General features: G+C 40.9%; 1 protein-coding gene across 1 annotated transcript in view; it reads right to left on the bottom strand.

Annotated features, from left to right (window-relative positions):
* MUSK (muscle associated receptor tyrosine kinase) overlaps window positions 1–24,319 on the bottom strand; it is a 93,297-nt gene that overhangs the window by 30,179 nt on the left and 38,799 nt on the right. The window contains exons 6-7 of the mRNA XM_049637079.1: window positions 13,500–13,624; window positions 3,001–3,160 (exon numbers count right to left, since the gene is read on the bottom strand). Of these exons, the coding sequence (XP_049493036.1) occupies window positions 3,001–3,160; window positions 13,500–13,624 (285 nt within the window). The remainder of the gene's footprint in view (window positions 1–3,000; window positions 3,161–13,499; window positions 13,625–24,319) is intronic.

Raw genomic sequence — 24,319 nt, 5'->3', positions numbered from 1 at the left:
GTGGTAGAAAGGAGGAAGGTAGAGGAATTAAGAATTCACATATACATTTCATAGATTCCTTTCTCTGACCGAAATCCTAGAAGGGCGGTATAAATTAAGGAAAAAGCCAAAGCAGAGGGAGTTTTCCTGACTTATTTGGAACTAGAAGCAGGGAACGTTATAGGGATCCCTTGTTCTGACATGGGATGGCCACGTTTGTGTAAAAATGGTAGCATGACGTGGGTGGGTAGACAGCAGAGCTGGGTCAATCAGTCTGACTCTCTTGGATTTTATATAACGTGAATGTGATCCAGAAGTTACTTCAGGCTCCAGATGAGGAAGGAGCTGAGTTGGAATTCAGCAGGCCCGCCTTCGTAGGGAGAGACAGGGTGACCTCGTTGCAGAGGTTGCAAAGTAGACTCTAGAGAGGGGCTTGATGAAGGATGTGACTGAGATGTAGAGGACTGTGCTGTTACAGGAGGAGCCTCAAAGCCTCAAAGGTGCCAAGCCAGCCAGGGGGATCCTCTGGGTCCTAACAAAGCCAAGAGATGAGATCACGAGTTCTCCAGCTGTAGATTTCACCAGAGAATGGGGTAGGGGTTTGTTCCAGAGGACACCACAGCATGTATCCAAGTCCCTTTCCCCCTGCTGTCTAGGGAGAGGCAGGAAGAAGGGAAGGAAGAGCCCTGGCAAGGAGTGAATATGTGAAAGACTGAATAATTATCTCAAGATTAGCAACATTAATTTTTCTCTTCTACCCTGTGGAGGTATAGGTTAAACTGGATTAAATCCGTTTATTTTATTTGATTTGAGTATTCATATGTAAATGTCTCTCTCTCTCTCTGTGTCTCTCTGTCTCTCTGTCTCTCTCTGTCTCTCTCATTCTCTCTCCAGGGTGGATAGATACTATAAATAGGTATTTATTTATTTAACATTGGTTTTAGATCAAATATCAAATAAAACATAAGATAGACTAGAATAATCCCAGGTTATTCAAATGCATCAAAAATTTTAATTCTTATCCCCTGGACCTCCTCATGGTCTTGTTTTTAAATGTTTTTTTTATCCATTATTATTTGTCTTAGACACCTTCCTCAAGCTGTCACATCTTAATGCATTCTACTACACTGCTACATTCTAGAATTTAGCTCCTATGGTTTTATCCTGACATCTGTCAGGATGTATCCTGTATCTGTCTTCCTGTATCTGTATGTATCCTGTATCTATCCTGTATCTGTCTTCCCTGCACCAAGTCCTGAAGGTGTTGTTCAGACCTTCGTTATTCTTCTAGACTCTGGAATAGCCTCCTACCTGCACACGTGCCTCCTACTCTTTTCCACCCAACATCTGTTAACTTGACAACAGATATATCTGACCATATCGCTGGTCTCCTTCCTCTAAAATAATTAGATGACTTCCCACTGATTGAAGAACACGTTTAACCTGCTCAGGCTGTTCACAACTTGGCCAGAGCCCACATTTCAAACCTTTCTTCCCATTCTCCACCTCACTCCCAGTCTCCCATCATGCTCTAAGCCTGCCAACCCACTTGCCATTTCCTGAACACAGTTTAACCTTTCTGTCTTGTGCTCCTGTCTCCTGCTTAAGTGGCTGCTCTTTCCCACACTTAAACTCTCTCTCTTTCTTGTTCTGCTCTTATACTCTGTTTATGCTTCTGCAATAGAACATGGTCTGTGCCATAATGTATATGGGTAACTGACTTCCTTTCTAGATTGAGAGTCCCTTGGAGGCAGGCACCCTATTGTTAATTATCCCATTTGTTACGTACGTGTGCATCCTGTATTCTACCTAATGATGGCCTGGATCGAGTAGTTAATAAATGCATGCAAGAGTATTTTATAAACAAGGTACTATATATAACAATAATTTTTTCCTTATTGTTAAATTGAGTTGAATGTACTTTTAGAATTCTCACCATCCTCTGGCAGAAATCATTTCCCATCAGTGAAAATTCTAAAATAACTGATATGCTATATCAAGGTTCTACAAGCAGATATATCCCTGGAGAAGAAGGCAGAAGGAATCCTTGAATCTTCTTACTTCACAGGCATGCTTTAGAAGGCCAGCCTTGTCCAATTCTCCCTGTATAGTTCTCTGTGGTCTCTATTCCCCTCATATTAAAATCCCAAACATTACTAGCAAGTTCCCCATTGTGGAAGATCAAAGAAGTGGCACAGCCATAAGAAATAGCAGGATCTGGGGAGCTGGCCCTGGGCACAGGTTCTGCCAGTGCCTGCCTTACATGTGAGGCCAAGCATCTCTGCTGACCCTTGGGCAGTAGACACATTCTGAGTGTAACATGCCTGGCATTTCCTGATACAGGGATTATTTCCATCTCTAGGAATTCCACAAATGTTCTCAGAAGCCTTTGGGGCATTTATATTTTAAAAATAAACTGTTATAACTCAACACAAATATTCTAGAAATCCATATGTCAGCTCTTTTCCTTGAAAACACCTGTAAATCTTGCTATCACTTTCATGAAACAGGAGAAGGAAAGGCCACAGAGTAGATCAAATACTCCTAAGTAAAAATGCCCTCAAGAAATAGCCATGCAGAAATTGGCACAACCATGTTAAATATCTGCCAACTTTTTGAGAGCCCTGGAAAGTGTGATTGGCTCTATGAAAGAAAAAAAAAAAGAGGGGGGGTGGGAAGAGAGAGAAGGAGGAAGAAAAGGAAAGAAAGAAAAGGTAAAACAGGAAAAGAAGGAAGGAGGGCAGGAGGAAAGAAAAGAAAGGGAGGGGGAAAAAAGAGAGAAATGAACTCCTGGAAGCTGTTAACCCATCACTAGGACAGGTATTTGAGGATTTCATTTTCGAGGTGATAAATCTCCCATTGTCAATGATCTAGATCAACCTCTGGAATGTCCCCAAGGAGGAGAAATAGCCCAAAGGGGACTGGAGTAAGAAATAAAACAGATTTCCCCCCAAATGTTGTGTGGAATAGTGCCAACTCTCCCTTCTCCCAGAGCAATGCAATTATGAAAATCCATCTTACCTGCTATGCTAATGGTGGCCGCAGCCTTTGCAGTGCTAAATTTCTCTCCGTGCTTGTTAGTAGCTATGCATGTGAAGAGTCCTGGCTTAGTGATAAGCAGCTGCAGTCTTGAGTCAATCACTCGGTCTTTCACACTTTCCTGAATGGACCCAGAGGAAACCTGGTGGAGTAGAGGGAAAAAAGCAGATAGAATTAGGTCAAGGATTTCCTAATATGATGCACCAGGTTGACTTGAAAGAGAAAGTATTAAAGTGATGATCAAAAGGCACGGGTAGGTTGCAAAAATAGCCAAAACCTTTGTAGCTCTTCCCCCATAAAGTAGCGTCTCTCTCCATGCTTTGAATCTAAATTGGCCTTGTACCTATTTTAGAAAATCAAAAACAGACTTGTAAAATTCTTGCGCCCTGTGGCTTACTTTCTTGTTGCTCTTGGAGCCTGTGACCTCCTATGACCAACCCAGAGCTAGCCTGCTTGAGGAAGAGGTACACACGGTCCAGTTATCCCCACTGCCCCAGCTGGGAGCCAAGAACAACCACCACATATACAAGTGAGGCCATTCTAGATCAACTAGCTCCCAGTCCGCATGCCAGTCACAGGAACTAGATCAGCCATGATCACGAAATCCTGGCCCAAATCAGCAAAACCACCCAGTCAACCCACACACTTACGAGCATTATTAAAAGGTTAGCTCCTGTTCTGTCCTCCACAAATGCACAACAGATAGATGGATGGTTGTGAAGAAAAATGGTTATAAAGCCAAGTCTGTTTCTGAGGCATGACTTGCATCCTGTCATACTATTCAAATCATAAAATCAAACGTCCTTGAAGAGTCAGGGTATCAATATTAACCTAATTGGTAGGTTAGTTTATGTGCTTGTTTATTATCATCATTTCAGCTCTGTGGGAAAGACAGCTGCCTAGCACTTTCTTTTTTTCTTTTTTTTAAAAAAATTTTTTTTTTAACGTTTATTTATTTTTTAGACAGAGAGAGACAGAACATGAACGGGGGAGGGTCAGAGAGAGGGAGACACAGAATCTGAAACAGGCTCCAGGCTCTGAGCTGTCAGCACAGAGCCCGATGCGGGGCTCGAACTCACGGACCGCGAGATCATGACCCGAGCCGAAGTCGGACGCCCAACCGACTGAGCCACCCAGGCACCCCTAGCACTTTCTATTAGGTTGCAGAGTTAGAATTTGTGCCCCAGTTTGATCCCAAAGCCTGTGCTTTTAACTGTTATGTTAGAGTGCCTTCCCTGGCACTAGAAGAGAACATATGGAGAGTTATTAGAAAACAAGAATGCCAACCTCAACAAATCACCCATAAACAAAACAAATGCATGACTTAAATGTCACTGTGAAGGTGGTGGCATGTTTTAAAGCGGCGATTCTATTCACTATTTTTTTGAGCACTGTACCATCTTTGCAATAATTATTCGTTAATTGTCACTGTTTGTATGAGGGGAACATGCCAGTTGGAAGGAAATCTGAATGGAATGACAATCAGTCAGTGATTCACCTTGACCTTATGTCAGAGGAGTGGCCTTGAGAGATCTCTCTCTGTCCCTTAGTGGGAAATGAGGCTGGGAATAAGAAACTTGGAGCCAGTTATTTTGCTATTTTGCCTGTTTTCACGGGTAGACCAGCAAGGGGATGGCAAGCCCTGGGGTGAAACCAGCTTTATTCTTTCTGCTGCCAGGTGTCTGGCCAGCCTTGGAACCAAATACCCTCTGTAGCAATTAAGCAGGGAAGTCTGCTCAATTAGCTTCTTTGACTTCTTATTCCTTCTATGCACTACTGTTTCCAACCTTTATGATAAAAATATCATGCGAGCATCCACTTAAGTCAGATCAAGTATTGTGGTAGCTTCCCCAGAAAAGCAGCCTGGACGCTGTGAGAAATTGACGAGGCAGAGAGAAAAATATCTTTAAGAGACATACACTCGGTTGGGAATTCAGATGAAATTCATCATTATCATATTTATCAGCAGTGCAATCTCTTATGGATTTGAGTTTCCAAGTTAAACAGAAAAGACTGAGTAGTTTGAAATGCAATGTTGGGTTCTCCCTGAATTTTAGGAGCAAAGCAACACTGAGAAAAAAACTAAAGACCTCAAGCCTCTATGCTCAGTCAACATGCTTTATGCTATTGAGATGTTTCCTTTATAAAGACAATCCCTTTCCAGTTGATAGAAGTGAAATCTATAGAACAATTGCCTTCTCCCTTTGCAAGCTTAATCCATCCTCTAAGAACGAGGTGTGCACAATGCCTGGGAGATGACTTGGGAAGGAGTCTTTTCCCCAAGGTTGATGAAACTAGCGTTATTTTCATGTTCACACCTAAGAAAGTCATTCCTAAACTCCTCCTCAAGGTTAATGAAAACATTCTTGGTAGAAAAGAGGATGAGTTTTAAACTGGCTGACCTCTCTTCTCCTGGACTTCATCCGGGTGTTGAAGTAATTCAGCAAGGAGACCAACAAGCTATGATGCTCATTGCTCGATTATGGCATGGCTCCTAAATGCTTTTCCTCCTGTTTTCAGAGGCCTTGCTTGATTCGGTTTGTGACTCAGGCACAGCAGGCCTTGTTAGTCAGAGAGCGAATTTGTTTTTCTTCCTTCATGGGTCATCCTGACCAACAGTTTCGTATTTTTTGATGACCTAAAAATAAAAACCACCCCTTGCCCTCCATTTCGGTCTTTTTTGCTCCTCAGGTTCAGATTATTACGAGTTTTGACCAAGGTATGTCTCGGCAAAACCAAGTACTTAATTGAGGTGACTGTATCTGGGATTTACAGTAAATACGTTATTTTCTGCAAGCCTGTCAGGCATACTGCCCTGAAGTTGCTGGATAAACAGCTCTGCTGTGTATGTGCGGTTCTCTTTCTGAGACAGTGACCTCAAAAAGAGGCAGGCAGACAGGAAACCCTGTCATAAATAGGCACCTTGGTTCACACCTGAGGTGATGTGTGTAAAAGCTTTTTGAAAGTGGCAAAGTAGTATTGACCTGTGGAATATTTTTATGTATCATTAACACATTAATAATGCTGTTTTGAGATAATCTATTCACAGGTACGAATAGTCTCATCACTTCGTCATGAATTGGCCTTAGCATAGGAAGGCCTCTGGCTTCAATGGCTCTGTCTTACAAACAGTTCCAGCTTGCTGAGAATGCCTCATGGAGCCGTCGGGTATGGCCCAGCAGGGTCCATGTGTAGGGAGTTGGAATAATGTCTGTATGTGCGTCATAGAAAGAGGGCTAGGGGCACCTGGGTGGCTCATTCGGTTGAGTATCCAACTCTTGGTTTCGGCTCAGGTCATGATCTCAGGGATTCATGAGTTTGAGCCCTGCATCAGGCTCCGTGCTGACAGTGCAGAGGCCTGCTTGGGATTCTCTCTCTCCCCCTCTCGCTCCCCCTCCCCTGCGCGCGCTCTCTCTCTCTCAGAATAGATAAATCAACATTTGAAAAAAAGAAAAGGGGGTAACAGAATGAGAAAATCTTCCACATTGTTTCTGATCGACATCACCGTAGTTGCCTCTTTCAATCTGGCTGCTGCCATGTTTCATGTAATGTATTCCAGCTGATACATGTAATTATCTTAATTAACACAGCTAGTAAGATGAGAAGACTCCAAAGCTCAGGTACTTCAAACCAAAAATACTACCTCTTAAAAATACATGTCAAGGTGAGCTGACCGTTAAGAGAATTCAAAAGCACAATCTTCCACATAGATAGTTTGGCTACTTATTTTTTATAAAATTCTTCTAAAAAAATTAAAATGATCCAGCTTTTAAAATCCTTTAAGAACTGTGTTTAATGGAGAAACAAGAGAGACATGTAATTTTTCTACATTTTTTACTTGAATGTGAAAATAATGGAGATATTACCAGTCTAACTTGAAATCAAGTCTGGTTATCGGAATAGAAGTTTGTTTTCTTTAAGAGAAGTGAGCTCTGCTCTATCCGTGTGAAACTACTACTTCCAATGTTGTAAAACAAAAGGAATATTACTACTCGTTCTGAGGTTCATCTGAGACTACAGATTTCCATGAAAAACGAATGACATTTGTGTACAAAGAGAAGAAAAAATAATTCTTGATCACTTCAGAGCATGTGGCTTGCCTTTCTCTTGTTCTTTGGTTTAACCATTCAGGCTTTTAGGTTATTGATGTGTTCACAGAGGCAGGGGGGAAAGGAGTCGTCACATCCGTTAGAGTACTCACTGTTCTCAGGAGTGTGTTAGTGAAGTTAGTTCATGAATTTGGAGTTAGTGAAGAACCACAGTTTAAACTCTGTTTTATTCTGTGCCAATTAGCTCCCAGCTCTGTATTCATCTTTGTTCAGTCCACCCTAGATAATACCAGGGCTGTGGGCTCTTCCTGTTCTCAGTAGAATTTTCTGGTTGCCCCTTGTGCATTAAATGCCTGAGATTGCCTCCATTTCCTGTGATTTGTGTCAGCATGAGCAAGATCGTCTTGGTTTCTGTTTGGACGCGGGTCATATCACCACGAACGAAACTTGGCTATAAGAGCAACCCTGTCTCTGACCATGAGAACCACGGATGTACTTCTGCTTTCTTCCAGAAGAAAGCCACTATTAGTTTGTTTTATTCCTGTTTAAGAATCAGAGGCAATGGGTCTATTTTGCTTCCTGCCTTTTGTGAATCACATCTTGAATCTTGTGAATCACATCTTTCTGTGAATCACATCTTGAATGATTAAGTTGGGGTCTCAGTAGGACCCAAACTAACTCAAACCATCAGACTCTTTTTTTATTACTCATGAACTCCAAGAGAGACTAATCATGTATCTTCCAGTTCTAGACTATTATGAGCCTTTGAAAACACTGAAGGTTTTGTAAAGCATGTGTCTTCCCATTTTCTTTATTCCTGTTTTCATAGAGGAAGACAAATCATTAAAGTCCTATCATCAGTTCCCCAGCTTTCTTAGGACATATTTTTACACTACCTTGAGAGGCTTAAGACAACTACAGTGACTTCCACAGAAGAGCCACAAAACACTGCCAAATAAGATTTGAAATTTCTTTTACTTACTTAATTTAGAGAGTGGCAGCACAAGTTGGGGAGAGGGGAGAGGGAGAGAGAGAATCTTGAGCAAGCTCCACGCTCACTGTAGAGCCCAATGCAGGGCTCGATCCCACAACCCTGGGATCATGACCTCCTGAAATCAAGAGTTGGATGCTCAACTGATGGAACCACCCAGGCGCCCCAAGATTTGAATTATAGATGACACTTTAATTAGAGAGCTAAAGAAGAACAGGAACCTCAAGTTATTTGATTGTAACTTAACAAAAATGGAGAACTTTAACTCTGATGTCCTATTAGGGATCATTTTCTCCAGCCACCTGACACCTCTATCATTAAAAATATGGGAAAATCTGTGTCTGAGAGGTAAGTAGACTTCCCTACCATTACATTAGCTAAAGAGAGCCATTTCCAATTTAGTCTGCCAACCCCTCACCTATTCTTATTTCTGATACCTCATGTAGAAAGTCTGTAGAGTGACATTAATTCATTTACTATATTTCGAAGAGACAAGTTAAATTGGTTTTAAACACAAATGATGAGAAAAGTGGTTTTGTACAAGCATCAGAAAAGAAAAAACAACTCTTCAGCAAACACAGTAATGAAAACAAAGTAATAAATGAGTTGTAGGCCCTAAAGAGCCTGCTTTTTGCAGGATAACATTATTAGTTCAGGTAGGTTTAGAATTAGTTCAGGTAGGTTTAGTTCAGGTAGGTTTAGAATTAGTTCAGGTAGGCATCTTTTTCCTAGTGAACCACATCCACCGGAATTTCACACATGACATGCTTTGCTTCCCACACACCTCTCTCTCTTCCCTTCTTCCCTCCCCATGTCTAGTGTCCTACTTCTCTTTCCCGTCCTCGCCTTCTTTTCCTCTGTTTCTTTTTTTCTCCTCATGAGAACACTCCTTTGACTTTGAAATGTTGCTGTTAATATTTGGTAATACGACAACATATGCACACTGCAACCAAGATACGAAACAGTTGGAGAGAGACTATCCTGGGGGACGTGAGAAAGGGATATGGTTGAGGCCCCTCTAGATGACTCATCAAGGTTTGAGTTGCTTAGCTGTAGTGAGAGCCATCCTCACCCCACCCAAGGAACTGGTTTGAAAAAGTACCCCATCTTCTTTTTTTTTTTTTAATTTTTTTTAATGTTTATTTATTATTGAGAGACAGAGCATGAGCAGGGAAGGGGCCGAGAGATGGGGAGACACAGAATCTGAAGCAGGCTCCAGGCTTTGAGCCATCAGCACAGGGCTTGATGTGGGGCTCCAGCTCAAGAATTGTGAGACCATGACCTGAGCCGAAGTTGGACGCTTAACTGACTGAGCCACCCAGGCACCGCAAGAACCCCATCTTCTTAAGGCATGAAAGAGGGTCTTCAATAGGACCACCTGAAGGATTGACGTATGTCCCCTGCTGTGTAATAAAGGGTTAACTTATTGGACTCGAGGTGCTCAAACCCTGTACTCAAACCCAGAAAGGACTGGCCTTTGACTTGCTTCTAAGAGATAACCTCTCATCCTTTGGAAAAATTCTGCCTCGTAAGAGTGTCTTTGTATATCTGAGACCATGAGCCATGCCAGATGGTTTATGTTCAAGTGCAAATTATGGTGAATAGTTCTTTTTGTTCAGCAGGGACTCTAGGCTATGTTGTATCAGTTTGACCTTTGGAAGGGCTAGAGACTAGCTAAGGTCAGTCGTGTGAGCCCTCCATGCTTATGTAACTGACCTTCAGGAAAATCCCTAGACCCCAAGGCTGGATGAACTTCCTTGGTACAAGACGCCATACAGGTTGACATCATTGCTGGGAGATTTAGGTGCTCTCCATGGGATTCCACAGGGAGAGAACAACTGATTACCTACTACTGAGTTTAGTCTGTATCCTTTCACTGTAATAAACTATAACCATAAGGATAATGGCTTTTCTGAGTTCTGTGGGTCCTTCTAGTGAATCATCAAACTTGAGGGTGGTCTTGGGGACCCTGACACACCTGCAGTTTGTTGACACAGCCAAGATGTATCTGATAACCACCTGTAAAATCGAAAGGGCAGAGCCGGGCTGCCTAACAACTCCAACAGAAGGAGAAAAGAGGGGGTAGCTCTGTTCAGTGGTCTGGATGCAAGAGTTTGTGGATACAGAGGTTTTATAGAAGATCTGGTTTGGACTCATTTTCAGTCTTCCCCAAAGATCTTATGGGGGCATTGATGGGACCCTGACAGAAAGGCTTCCCATCAACAAACAGATTAGGGGCTAAGAAGGAGATTGCTGCCCTGAGGAAAATGGGTCATGGGGTCATCTTGACTATCCCTTGATTTCTGAAGAATCATGAATGTGTCCATGATGGAAAGAATTGTTTTAAATACTTGTTGGGCACAGTGGTGTAAAGCCAACTTAAAAGAGTGTCATTTAAATTAGAACTTTTCCTCTTCAATTACTGCTCCTCCCTCCTTCCAACCCCAAAGCTGTAGGAGTCTTAAGTAGTAGTTAGGAAGTGGAGGAAGAGCGAATGAATGAGTGTGAGAGAAGAAGCTAACCACAGGACTGTTGTGGAAGGCAGGTAGCATCCATGTGGTAGTCTTAAGAAAGGAAGGAAGGTGGGGCACCTGGTTGGCTCAGTCAGTAGAGGATGTGACTCTTGATCTTGGAGTTGTGAGTTCAGGCCCCACATTGGGTGGAGAGATTACTTAAAAAGGAAATCTTAAAAAAAGGGATGGGGTAGGGGGAGGGAAAGGTCCCATCTGAGAATTGCATTTGGAAGCTTTGGTTATTACTCAGGTTTAGGCACTTAAAATTACTAAATTGGGATGGTATTAGTGATTTAAAATCACCTAAGAGCAACCAGAAAAACCACAGAGCCTGTGTGAGGTAGCCAGTAGTGAGAAAAGAACTTGCCCTACTGAAGACACTTAATGGGCAGAGAAAATACTAAATAAGGTTGTATTACATGGAAGTCATGCTTGGCCAACAATTACAATGATAATCTCAGCCCACATGTGTATTAACTCTCTGTTTTCCACCTGAATCCCAAAAGGTAAATAAAATCTAAAATTAGGAAAAATCAATCCATAGAAAGGTAGAAGGGTGTCATAATCAAAGGGCCAGAAATTTTCAGCAATTTCTGTAAGATACAAAGAGATGTGACTGGGTTGATAGAAAAATTAATATCAGCTAAGTTGCTGAAATCTAAAAGTTCACTGAGAGGAGAATGGATAAATTTTCCCTGTAGAGTCATGGAAAAATCCAGAGTTCAGATAGCAGGGCTGTAAGTAGGAGCCAACTTTGAGAGAGTCAGTAAAGTAGCAGAAGAGTGTTGTGAGCTATTATGTGTGCATATAGCACTAGGCTGAGACATTTGTCCATCTAAGACTTTCTATAGTAGGCTGAAAAAAATTAAAATCGTGGAAAAATACTTTTAACCAATGTAACAAACTGAGAAGCTTCTATTTTCCCTGACAGTTTTCCAACCCAGAAAAATTTGTTTCCTTTGGATGGCCTTGAAGAGTGAGGAGACAGAAATCAAAAGTCAGGTTCCATAAGGGTAAGAAGTCTAATAAGAGATACAATAAACTAACATCTCAAAGAACCGGATATCAGGGACATACCAATGTGAACTACAAGCGACCTAGCCTACATGGAATTGAAGACTGTGTTACAATGATCTGGGATGACCAAGGAGCTTCAAACTTTGAACTTAGTTTAAGATGGTCCAAGATAAGTAGTTGCCCCTGGTCTTTAGCAAAAATAAACAAAAATTCTTTCTAGAGAAAAGTACCTTTACCTAGACCTCGTATTAATCCCTGACCTTTCTTCCCCCAAAACAATGAGCCACAGGTAGTCAAAGATAAGTAGGCACACGAGGAAACAAAACACAAGGAACAAGAGTCAGCAGGAAAGCAGATAAGAGAAAGAGACCTAAAATGGCATCCCATCTCACTTGATTAAAAGCCAAAATTGTTTCAATACTCTACATAAAGCGTATATGATCCACAATTCCTAGACACACCCCTTACCTCTTTCTTTGTTTCTCATTCACCTCTCGTCATACTAACTTGTTATTCCTTTGATGTACGGCGTGCACCTTTATCTCAGAAACTTGCCCCAGTTTTCTTCCCATAGTTATCTACTACAGATAACTATAGTTGTCTTACAGTTATCTCGTCCTTACCTCCTTCAGATCTTAGCTCAAAAGTCTTCATCTTTTTTGAAAAATTTATTCATTTTGAGAGAGAGAAAGAGAGAGAGGGAGAGAGAGAACATGCTTGTATGCGTGTGAATGGGGCAGAGAGAGAGAGAGGGAAAGAGGGAATCCCAAGCAGGCACCATGCTGTCAACACAGAGCCTGATGTCAGCCTTGATCTTATGAACCGTGAGATCATAATGTGAGCTCAAATCAAGAGTTGGATGCTTAAACTGACTGAGCCACTCAGGTGCCCCTGAATTCTCTACATCTTAATGAGGCTTCCTTGACCACTCTGTTGAAAATGGAATCTTTCGGGGCGCCTGGGTGGCGCAGTCGGTTGAGCGTCCGACTTCAGCCAGGTCACGATCTCGCGGTCCGTGAGTTCGAGCCCCGCGTCAGGCTCTGGGCTGATGGCTCGGAGCCTGGAGCCTGTTTCCGATTCTGTGTCTCCCTCTCTCTCTGCCCCTCCCCTGTTCATGCTCTGTCTCTCTCTGTCCCAAAAATAAATAAAAAATGTTAAAAAAAAAAAAAAGAAAAAAAAAAAAGAAAATGGAATCTTTCTCCTAAGGTTGCACTTCTGTCTCATTTTCCTGCTTTATTTTCCTCCATAGTATTTGACACTATCTGCATAGAATATTGGTTTTATTTGTTGTCTTTCCCCATCATAGTGTCAGTTCTTTGAGGGCAGGGAACTTAACCTCTTTTGTTTGCTCCTATATCTATAATGCCCAGAATAGTGCCTGACACCCGGGAGATGCTCAGTAGATATTTGTGGAATGAATAAATTTATGTGTAATATATGTAAAGTGCTTAGAACAGCTCCTGGCACATAGTGATCACTTAATATATGTCAGTTATTATCAGTATGAAAAAATGAATTAAAGATGGTTAAACTGACAGTCATGGGTTCTAATTCTGGATTACTTTTCATCAAAGTACCCTCCAGGAGTGACCTAATTCTTGAGCTGGTGAATTTTGTGAAAATTGTTTTACCTGTGTGGGAAGGAATTGCTACCATTTCCCTTTTACACAAAGGCATAAAGGAAAATTTGATTTTCTACTCTTCCCCATGATACAAGGAAAGAAGCAAACCTGTGGGGTTCAATTTCTAAGGCAGTGACTGCTAGGATGAAAATACTGGAAGGCTTTGAAAAATAGAGGTGCAGGTGGGACCAATGACAGAGATCAGGGTAACTTTACAAATATGTGGCCTATCCTGAGATTCCTCTCGAGTGATCTTCCCCAGACAAGTCCCCATAGCGATGGCACTCACGGCATTTCCATTTTCAATCCAGGTGATGGTGGGGACAGGGATGCCTGTTGCTGTGCAGCGCAGGGTCACAAAGGAGCCAAATGTGACATTGTGGGATTCAGGAGCCCGCAGGATTCTGGCAAAAACTGTTAGGAAAACAGAAGTGATGAGTGACTCTCCTATAGGGAATGCTCAAGCTGGAGTGGTCTTTTAAAAATGCAAATCAAGTCACGTTCTCCCGTGTAGAACCCTTCCGTGTTACCTCCGTATTACAGATACGCCCTGGCTTCTAAGCCATTTATGCTTTAACCCTACATTTCTCACCACCCATGGATGCCCCGGGCTTATTTCCACCTTAGGAGCTTGTCCATGCTGTCCCTCGGCCGACAGCACTCATCCCCCAGATCTCCATGCGGCAGTTCCCTTGTATCATCCAGTCTCTGAGCGGCATATCCTCAGAAGGGCCTTCCTCGACCACGCAACATAGAGTGTAACCTTCCCCCATTCACTTTCTCATCATCCTGGTTTACTGTCTTTCCAGACCTTACCACTATCTGAAGTTATATTTCATTTGTCTAATGCCTACCTCCTCCCCGTCCCCCCCATCCCCCAGTAGATTGTGAGTTTTCAGCAACCAGAAACCTAGCCTGTTTGTTCAGTACCCAGAAGAGTGCCTGACCAAAGTAATAGTATTTAATTAAGTAATGAAATGATTAGTGCTTTATATCTTCAACTGTGTCATGGTGGGAGGACAGACAAAATCTGTCAAACTTTTTAGAGAATGCGATGAGCACATCGGGCCCCAAAGAAACATTTTAGGCCAAGTGTGAGCAGGGGAATAGGTAATTAATATTCCATTCTGAGACGGAATCCCTCCTGATTAGATAAGAGAAAGTTCCGAGAAGATACGATTTGACAACTGGATGTTTTTGGCAGATTCTAATTTTATTATTTATTTATTTATTTATTTATTTATTTTAATTTTACATGCTTATTTATTTGGGGGGGGGGGGGGGGGCAGAGAGAAAGGGAGAGAAAGAGAATCCCAAGCAGGCTCTGCCTGGGCAGTGCAGAGCCCAACGTGGGGCTCAAATTCACGAACCATGAGACCATGACCTGAGCTGAAATCAAGAGTCAGGTGCTTAACCAACTGAGCCACTCAGGCCACCCTTGCAGATTCTAATTTTAGATTTGCAGGTTCAGATTAATTCAACTTCCTATTTTTTGAAATTGAGGACTCTAAGAGATGGAATCTAGAAGAGCATGTTAGAAATACAATGTTGGGCCCAAAAGCCAGAAGAAAGGAAAAGCAAGGAAGCCTCCATCTTCAAGGCATGAGGTGGTTAAAAAAATGCTCCAAATGTTTAAAATACAGCTGAATCTACCCCCAACATCCCCCCCCCCACCCCAAACAAAACTGAGCCGCTTTTAGTAAGTCCTGTGGTCTGATTACCAACCTATAAAAAGCCGAGGTTAAGGAACATGTGAAACAACACTATGGGGATGCAATTCGTTCAAATCCAGAGTATAGACAGTTCCGCAGAACAAATTATTTCGTTTTCTCAATAAATAAAATGTATCAGGAAGTAAAAAAGAAAGAGGGAACAATCATAGAGTTAAAAAGACTTAAGAGGCATAACCCCAGATGCAATGTGTGGCTCTTATTTGGATTCTTAATTCAACAGGTCAGATGTAGAAAGATATTTTGATACATTTGAATAAAAATTACACAGTCCTGGTAGTAAATGGTACTGAGAAATGAGTGCTAAATGGGGATGAGTGGAGTAATGAACATGGCATTATATCTTTTAAGAAAAAAATCCTTATACTAGTGTACGTATTGGTTGATTGAATTAATGTCTGGGATTTGCTTTAAAAGAAACCAGCAGCAATAAAATAGTAATGGAATCAAGGAAACAAAAATGGTAGGCTGTTGATCATTGTTCCCCAATGGGTAATGGGAACATGGGAGTTCACTATATTACTGTAACTACTTTTTTGTAAGGTTGAAAATTTTATAATAATATTTTTAAAAAATGCTGTGGAGCCTACCCCACAGCTCCAGAAAACATGTGATGAGATACCCACTTCATCTGCTATTGAAATAACATCAAGTTTTAGAAAACCCCAAAACGAAGAAAAGTAAGGCTCTGAGAAGGAAGATTTGGCAGAGGCATCTGTCCTAAGAGCCTCGGAAATATCTACAACAGTTTTAGATCAAAATTCAATGGGGGACGATTCTAAATTGAAACAAAATGTGGGACTGTGAAAAATTTCCCGAGCAGGTGATGTTTCCAGCTGAAAAATTCCATAGCAAAATGAGTGACAGTAGCCATCATGGTCCGCAGGGTTGGCCTCAAGTGTGAGTGGCCCTGTGTAGTCTCATAGGGCACCGTGCTAAGAGGGCCCCACGCTTGGTTTGATTTTCTGCTGCCCATGTCTTGAAGTTACTAGTGATTTTTGAATTAAGGGCCCCAGATTATCATTTGCACCTGGCCCACAAATTATGGAGCCGGTCCTAAAGTTGCTGCCTTAAAAGAGAGGGTGAAGTCTGTACCTCTATGGGAATCCCAGAAAAGCAAGGCTCCAAGGTGAAATAGGAAATAAAAAGTTGCAGAATGCAAGAGTCCGAAGGAAATGTCAATGAAGACTAAGTGACAGAGGCTGTACACATTGGAAATTCTCAATTTCTCAAGAAGGCCAGCCAGCTAGGAGGCGATACACATTTCTTCCGAATATACCAGAGTGACACATGGTGACCCATCTGATCACTTGACGGGAGATTTCTCCCAGCTCGGTCTTAGCTCACAGGTTGTGAAGTCTTGACAACTGACATAGACTGGCATCCCAGCAAGGGCGCTCCCAAGTATTCTCTCCTTTTCTAACATTTTCTGCAAACAATAATGGAGACCTAGATTGCACAACATATCTGAATCCACGTTCTTCATTTGGTTGAAATAACTTGTTGGGGTTGGGGCGATACTTGTGTGTCTTACATTTTTTTTGAGCGTGAGACCCATCATCTTATGGGTCCCATTGACTCTCAGAATCTGAAAAAAAAGGAGGATCCTTGACAGATTGGGAGTGGGATTATTTTAATCCCATAGGTGCTGGAAAAGTGTAGCCAGCAGCCGCTGCAGATAATGCTTTACTCTTGAACCTGAATGAGAGCCTTCTGGCTGAAGAGGAGAATAAGAAATTGGAAAAGAATGAAATCTAGACCCTTCTTTCTGCTTTAATTTATAGAGACAAGAGTTTTCATTTGGGAACCATAAATTCTTCCTGGAAATGCAGTAATCGGGGAGGGTTTATTTTGTTCTAATTTACAGCTTTTTTTTTTCTTTTGGCTGGTATTATTTGGAATATCACTTGGGCTCATTGCAAAACTTTTAATGATCTATATTGCACAACACAGCTAAGCATAAAGTGACATGGTAAAGAAAATAGAGTCGATGACCATTTGAGAGCTCAATAGGACCTTGCAGTGAATTTACTTAATATACTGCTCTGTCCCATATCAAAACCTTCTGGGGGGTCCAGTGGGCACAGGATGCTACATAAAGGAGAACTATTAGCATTTTCAATGACTTCATGAAGGTGTGACTGTGCTGACAAACAACTGGTCTTCTCCTCTAAAAGGACAAATATACCCTTGGCTGACCATGGGTTTCATTGTGTGATTAAAAGAAAAACCTTTTGAAAAAAAAAAAAACCAAAAAATTTTATTTTTCTGAGTTGGTGTCTCAGGATTTTATAGTATGATAACCCTGCTACACCCAGAGTCTAGACATTTAGATAAGGACTTGAGGTTAGGACGTCCATCCTGAGTTCCCATTTTGCTCTTCCTGGGCACCTTTTATTATTATTTTTTTAATGTTTTATTTACTTTAGAGAGAGAGACAGAGCATGAGTGGGGCAGGGGCAGAGAGAGAGGGAGACACACAGAATCCGAAACAGGCTCCAGGCTCTGAGCTGTCAGCACAGAGCCCGGTGTGGGACTCGAACTCAAAAACTGAGATCATGACCTGAGCTGAAGTCAGACACTTAACTGACTGAGCCACCCAGGTGCCCCCTGGGCACCTTTTAAAGTAACCACTTAAAGTGAAGCTGAGAAAAGTTAGTGACCTCTGCACCAATCACCTTATAAGTATAGGTGTTTGGTACCCTGCTCTCTGTCTTCTCTGTGACCTGGGTCAGAGATCTGCCCTTCCCTAGGCTCAGGGCATGCTCCTCAGACCCATGCTTCTGGGATTTGTAAATAATAAAGCTCGTGATTCTGCTTCCTTTGTGTGGATGTGTTGAAACTATGCCTTTGATCAAAATGATCCCATGGGTTTCACTTCCTCAAAGTGGGAGCCGGGATGCTGAAGGAGCTACTTGCCAACCCCATGTGGGTGGCTTGTGCCCCCTCGTTTGTCAGGTCACGATCTACCGGCTTCTCAACACACATTAAGTCTAGTGCGGTAGGAGGGGAAAAAAAAAGGCCAGGAATTAAAGGGAAGCTGTTCTCTTCTACATGCCTACATTCTTGCCAAAAGATAAAACAGGACCTTGCCCCCTTTTTTTCATTATTGAAAGATGGCTTCCACCGTTCTTGCCAGTTTCCTTCCCCCAAAGAAGGTCACAGATGTCTCCTTATCAAAATGTGTCTCAATACATCTCCTTACCCTTGTTTGTGTTTCTTCGTGGCACTTACCACCGTGTCATAACTATCGACTTGTTTGTTTGTTAGTTGGCTGCCTCTTCCTCTGGAATGTAAGCATCACAAGGCCAGAGCTTGCTTTGCTCAGTAATACAGGCTGGTTGATAGACAGCCCTGTGTGGCACATGGTAGGCATTCGATAAATATTTGGTGAATAAGTGAATGAATAAGTGAATGAATGACTCTTCTGATTGGTGAGACTGGAGAAAAAGACTTGTCTGTGTTAGGAGTATCTCAGTCCTCTTGGGGCCATCATTCTCCCAGCTACTCTAAACAAGAAGGGTATGGGGTTAATGTGCAGTGAGGGTCCCGGGTCAGGGCTTCTCCATCCTATAATGTTAAAGAGTGGGGAGGGGTTGAGGAGGATGAGGAAACAAGTTATGTTAGTCGAATTCTTGGATGAAAAACTAGAAAGTTTTATTTTTTGATTCAGCTTTATCAGCCGTAAAACTGATATTTTTATACCCATCTGTGTTTGTTACCAGTTCCAAGCATAAGAGGTGGAGGAGGGATGAAAGAAATTCCCCCATATTTATCAGACATTGGAAACAGTAAATCCAGTTGTAATTAAAAACAAATGCCAGCCTAACCTCCATGGATAATAATACACTGGTAATAATAAAATTAAATGTAATCCAATAATAAACTCCCATTATCTTAGTGATAGCCCCAAACCAAAAATGCATTCTAGGTCATCAATTTTAAAAGTAATGTGATATGTTTCATATCAAGTAAAATGTCCATTGTATATCTCTAACTTGCGGTTTTTTTTTTTTTTTTTTTTGCATGCAAGACTGTTAAAATGTTTTTGTTACATAAACAGACTACTTAATAGAAGGGGTATAACATTACTTAGTAATTTGGAAAATGTTTGCAACTGTTTTTTTTTTTTTTTTTTTTAATTTTTTTTTCAACGTTTTTTATTTATTTTTGGGACAGAGAGAGACAGAGCATGAATGGGGGAGGGGCAGAGAGAGAGGGAGACACAGAATCGGAAACAGGCTCCAGGCTCCGAGCCATCAGCCCAGAGCCTGACGCGGGGCTCGAACTCACGGACCGCGAGATCGTGACCTGGCTGAAGTCGGACGCTTAACCGACTGCGCCACCCAGGCGCCCCTGTTTGCAACTGTTTTGATATGGATTTTTAACATGATGCAACTCTTCTTTCTGTAAATAGTCATATGCATCATTCTCCAATTCACTGTAAGCTCTATCACACTTGCTTTCCTGTGGCAAACGCATTATTGTTCACCTGCATCATGGGAAATACACATGGGCAATCTATTTATCCCTGGGTTTTCTCTCATGGGATTTATTCATGAGTTTTGAGCTTTGATTTCTCTTGGGTAAGTTTACAGCGCTAACTGCAGGTTGAGAATCCTATATTCAAAATTGGGCTGAAGCAGCCACTGATTCCAAAGTCCTTTATATCATAGCTATATTATATTCTCATCCATACCTCCTTTCTCCCTCCCCCCCTTTCCAATTTCTAAAGCACTTTCAGAAACATAATAAATGTTATTACTGATTGTCATTTTAAGGGGTGATTTGAATTAGTAATAAGGAGATAGAGCTATTATTCAGTCTGAAATTGCACACTGGTACAATGGAAAGGCTAGGGCAGGGGACCCAAATTAAGTCCTGAAATTAATGACCAGTTCGGCTTGAGATGAATTACTGCTTTTGTCTTGTTAAGGGAGTATGACCAGAGGAATACTTAGGTCCCTTATAAATTCTGTTTCAGAGCAATTATCTCAAAAGGACACAATGAACTCACATGGATTTTATTTTCTCTCATTTTTTTCCTTTATTTATTTTATTCTGGTATCCTTTAAAGAGATTTTTTTTTTCAGGTTACTGGGTTCTAACCAGCAATGTCTGATGGAGGGAAATTGAAAGCAAGCAAAAACAAAAATTAAAATCACACAGGAGCTGGTAAAATGGTTTTATCTAAATTTAGTTGTAAGAAGCCTGATGTTTAGAAGTAGAAAAGCATCTCAAATACCTTGAGATACTAAATAAGGAGGCGCCGTTTCAAATAATACTAGCCTAAGGTTTATTCCTAAAGCCGAAACTGTATTGCATGAGAACTTGTGAATCTGATCCAGAAAATATAAAGCACAAAGTTTGAATCTTCATGAGGGTAGAAGGTGCTTTCTTGGAGGAAAAACTGTTATTCTACAGTAGGGTTTTTCCCCAAACAGATTTGATTTCCCACTACTTTCTTGTAAACGTAATTCCACTAAATATAGGTATATGTCTGTGCGCCATTAAAACTAATTTAAATTTGATTGATTTGATTTGGTTTGGAGCAGTTGCATAATACTTGTCCCCTTGAAGTAATAACAATAAAAACCTAAGCTGGCATCTTGACATTTTTATATCTCTCCAAAAATTGTAACACCCTCCCTCCCCCCACGTACTCCCCTGAGAAGCTTTTTCCTTTTCCAATCTGTGTGAGATTTCTATTCTCATGCTGATTTATGCCATTTTGTTTGCATTTTCAGAGTTGACTTAATAAAAAGTAAACAGTCGATAAATACATTATAAAATAAAGCATCGCATCTCATAATAGTCTGTTAAATGCTGACAGTATTCCCCGTACATCATTTTATTTCCTAAAAAAAATAACGGCACTTAGACTTGTTTATAAGGTCAGCAAAAATAAACAATTGAATAGAACCATACATTGGAAAAGAAGCAGTGCAGAAAGAAAAAAAATACCTTTAGTATCTTGTTCAGGTTCACTTTCTTCTATTAATAGAAACGAGACAAACACACACAATAAACACACAAACAAAAACAACACATCATGAAAAGGGAAAATCTTTGAGCACAGAAATATCAGTTGTGCAACAAGATTAATTAGAATCTGCTTGTTTCTTATTTCAGTAAGAAACATGCAATCAAGGGAAACTGCTGACCTTTACAAGCAAACTATTAAAGGACATAAAATTTCAAATTGCTACTTTTAGTCGGGCAGTACTACATAGAAAATAAACTCCAGCATACCCAACAACATAGCTCATTCATGCATTTTTGTTTTAATGTTGACAATTACCCTTTCTTTCAAGGCAACAGACTGCCTACTATTCTGATAAATTGTGTTTTCCCTTTGTTAGCATGGCTTCTCCTTTTACAAGGTCCTGCTGTGAAGGCAGTGAGGTTGACTCTGGGATCTCAACTATCATTTCTATGGCAATAGACTCATGTTGTGGTAAACAGAGGATTAGGGGGTTTCTGCAGAAGAGAGTCTACCACCAGCGGAGATTGTCTCCTACCAACTCCAGGAGGCTGCTCAGCGAGCAGAGAGGAGCAAACCATTATCTTGCGTAGGAAACTACCAGTGGAGCAAGCGACAAAGAAAAATGTAAAAATGTCTACATCCGTATGCAGAATTGGGAATTTATAATGGTTTTAAATCCTAGAAGAAAAGACAACCAAATTGTTCCCAAATGTTTAACATAATACTGTATCAGGTGCAGATCGCATATGGAGCTTTCATTTTTCTTTCCTGAGAAGTTTGTGTCAATTTAGACCTTTTGAATTAGCGAAGTTTGTGTCAATTTAGACCTTTTGAGTTAGCGAAGTTTGTGTCAATTTAGACCTTTTGAATTAGCGACAAGCCAGTTGCAACATTTGTTCAGAAGTATAAAATAGCAATACTTAATGATAAGATCTTGGTGATACATTTGCGTAGTTCTTCACAAGTTATGGATATTTTCATGTACATTATACATTATCTCCTGTACCCAGATCATATCCCTGTGATTAAACCTAATTGATTCAATAGGATTCAATTAAACCTAATTCAGCCCATTTTCCAGACAAGGAATCTGAGACTCAGGGCTTTGCTGCAGGTACAGAGCCAGAAATGCCACTTCAGTTTTCAAACCTCAAGTTCTGTGTTCTGACATAGCATCATCATAAGAAGCCCTCGTTTTTTTGCACTTAATACCCAGTCCTAAATTTAAATGAACTTATAATTTCCTATTTCAATTTTACCCTGACTGAACATTCCCTGTCTCCACCACCCAGGCCAGTGACACATTCCCGTTTTATTTTTTCAAAGTCTACTTGAAAGTTGTAAATTGAGGAACGTCGGGTTGAGTGTCTGACTTCGGCTCAGGTCATGATCTCCTGGTTTGTGAGTTTGAGCCCGCGTCGGGCTCACACACACACACACAAAAGTTGTGAATTTAATACATTTATGGTTAAAAGGACAGTTAGAAGTTTTCTGTCAGATGGACCTAAACAAAGAAAATCGTTTTTTACAACACCCCCAACAGTCCCTGGTTTTAGACACCAGTTTTTTCATACTGAAAACTGGTCATATGGACCCTTGGAACAGCAGTGACCCCCTGTTTCTAACATAGACGTTAATCAGGAAAAATCAGTGAAGGTCCATGCTTGGGCCAGATTAGACCTGACAAATTGTGTCTGAATGCCTTTGGGCTAGGCGTGTTTTCCTAGTTTCTCAACACAATTGTGCTTATTTCTAAATCTCGTTTTTTTTTTTTTTTTTTTTTTTTTTTTTTTTTTTTCCACCAGCCGAGTAACTATGAGTGGCTGAAATGGGCATGCACTCCTATGGGAATATTAAGTGTCTTCATTCCCTGGCTGCTATTATCTCCAAAATGTTTTCCACCAAAGTTCAAAGGCCTCAGTAAAATTTGAGAATCTTATTCCCTTTTTTTTTTTTTTTTTTCCCCTCTCTTACACTACTCTTTTTCGGGTCCCGGAGCAAGTGCAGGTAAATTCTGAGTCTCTTTCAGTTTTGCTCCAGTGGTCTTTTACTGGACCGTTCTTCGGCATAGACCGTGAGGACTGTGCTGATTTCCCTGTGTGATCTTTCACTGTGTAGTTGTCGTCATTGCTTTCATCTTGCTTGATTGGTTTGGAATTGGGAGCAGTGTGACGTTTCGAAAGAATGTTCCCATTTCTTCCACTGTGGATCTACAGAACCGATTCAGGAGATGAAAGATTGTCTGAGATCTGCTGTTTTCCTAGGAGTTGGCTTAGCAGTTCTACCGGAAATTACATGTTCATAGAGAGACTGTCAAAGTTTCTTTCTGTGGGCAAGAGCAGATATGCAGCTCTGTATGTATATATTTATATATGCTGATATATTCATATACACTTGCACCGTATTCACACACGTACACACACAATCGAGATTACTTTAAATTAGAGAAAATAATGCAAGGATAATCTGCAAAACCTATCTAAGCTTGAGTACACTCATTCAGTATATGAGATTGTTGGTCATTTCAAGGTCAGACTGTAGTCCTAGTTTTTTCATGTGTCTTGCTTGCTTAGCCTATGATCCCTCTTGACCTTGGAACTTACTGTTTTGCCACCTATCAATTTGTAAATATTTGGCTTCATGGTCTTTATTCTCATTTAACTGCTTTATATGTAATGCATCAGCCTTGTCTTCCAGACTGATGTGTAATCAACCTCCTTTCCAGGGCGGAGGCAGGGAGTGGCACAGAATACTTTTGTTGTTTTCTTTTCTCCCTAAAGTTTAGCAGTGTCTTGTAGAAAAAAGAAAATACTTAAAAAAGGACCTGGGCAGTGATTCATTTCCCTTCTCTGCTTTTTGGGACTTGTTCAATAAGACATTTAGAATAAAGAATCACAGCGGTGCCTGGGTGGCTCAGTTGTTTAAGTGACCAACTTCGGCTCAGGTCATGAACATGTACTCTGTGAGTTTGAGCCCTGCGTTGGACTCTGTGCTTGACAGCTCAGAGCCTGGAGCCTGCTTTAGATTCTGTGTCTCCCTGTCTCTGCCCCTCCCCCACTCATCTTTTGTCTCTCAAAGAATAAATAAACATTAAAAAAAATTTAGAACAGAGAACCGTGGACTTCTCTTAAATTGGACTAATCTGAAATATAAACAACATCCAAGTTAAATAGTATATCCTTCATTTTTTTGAATACTTTGAATTATGGGCAACTCAGTATACCATAGCAACCCATTTAAAATACTCTGTTAAAATGAACATATATATATATATATATATATACACACACACATACACATTTATATATTCTAAATCAAACCAAAATCAGTCTCTTTATGATTACCACGACAAGATTTAGTGTCTACTTCTATCCACTGGACTAAAAAGAAAAA

Source organism: Panthera uncia, chromosome D4 (genome assembly GCF_023721935.1).
Source record: "Panthera uncia isolate 11264 chromosome D4, Puncia_PCG_1.0, whole genome shotgun sequence".
In the NCBI taxonomy this organism is placed as follows: domain Eukaryota; kingdom Metazoa; phylum Chordata; class Mammalia; order Carnivora; family Felidae; genus Panthera; species Panthera uncia.
Note: the sequence above shows the minus strand (reverse complement) of the source record. Positions and strands in the feature narration are given on the sequence as shown.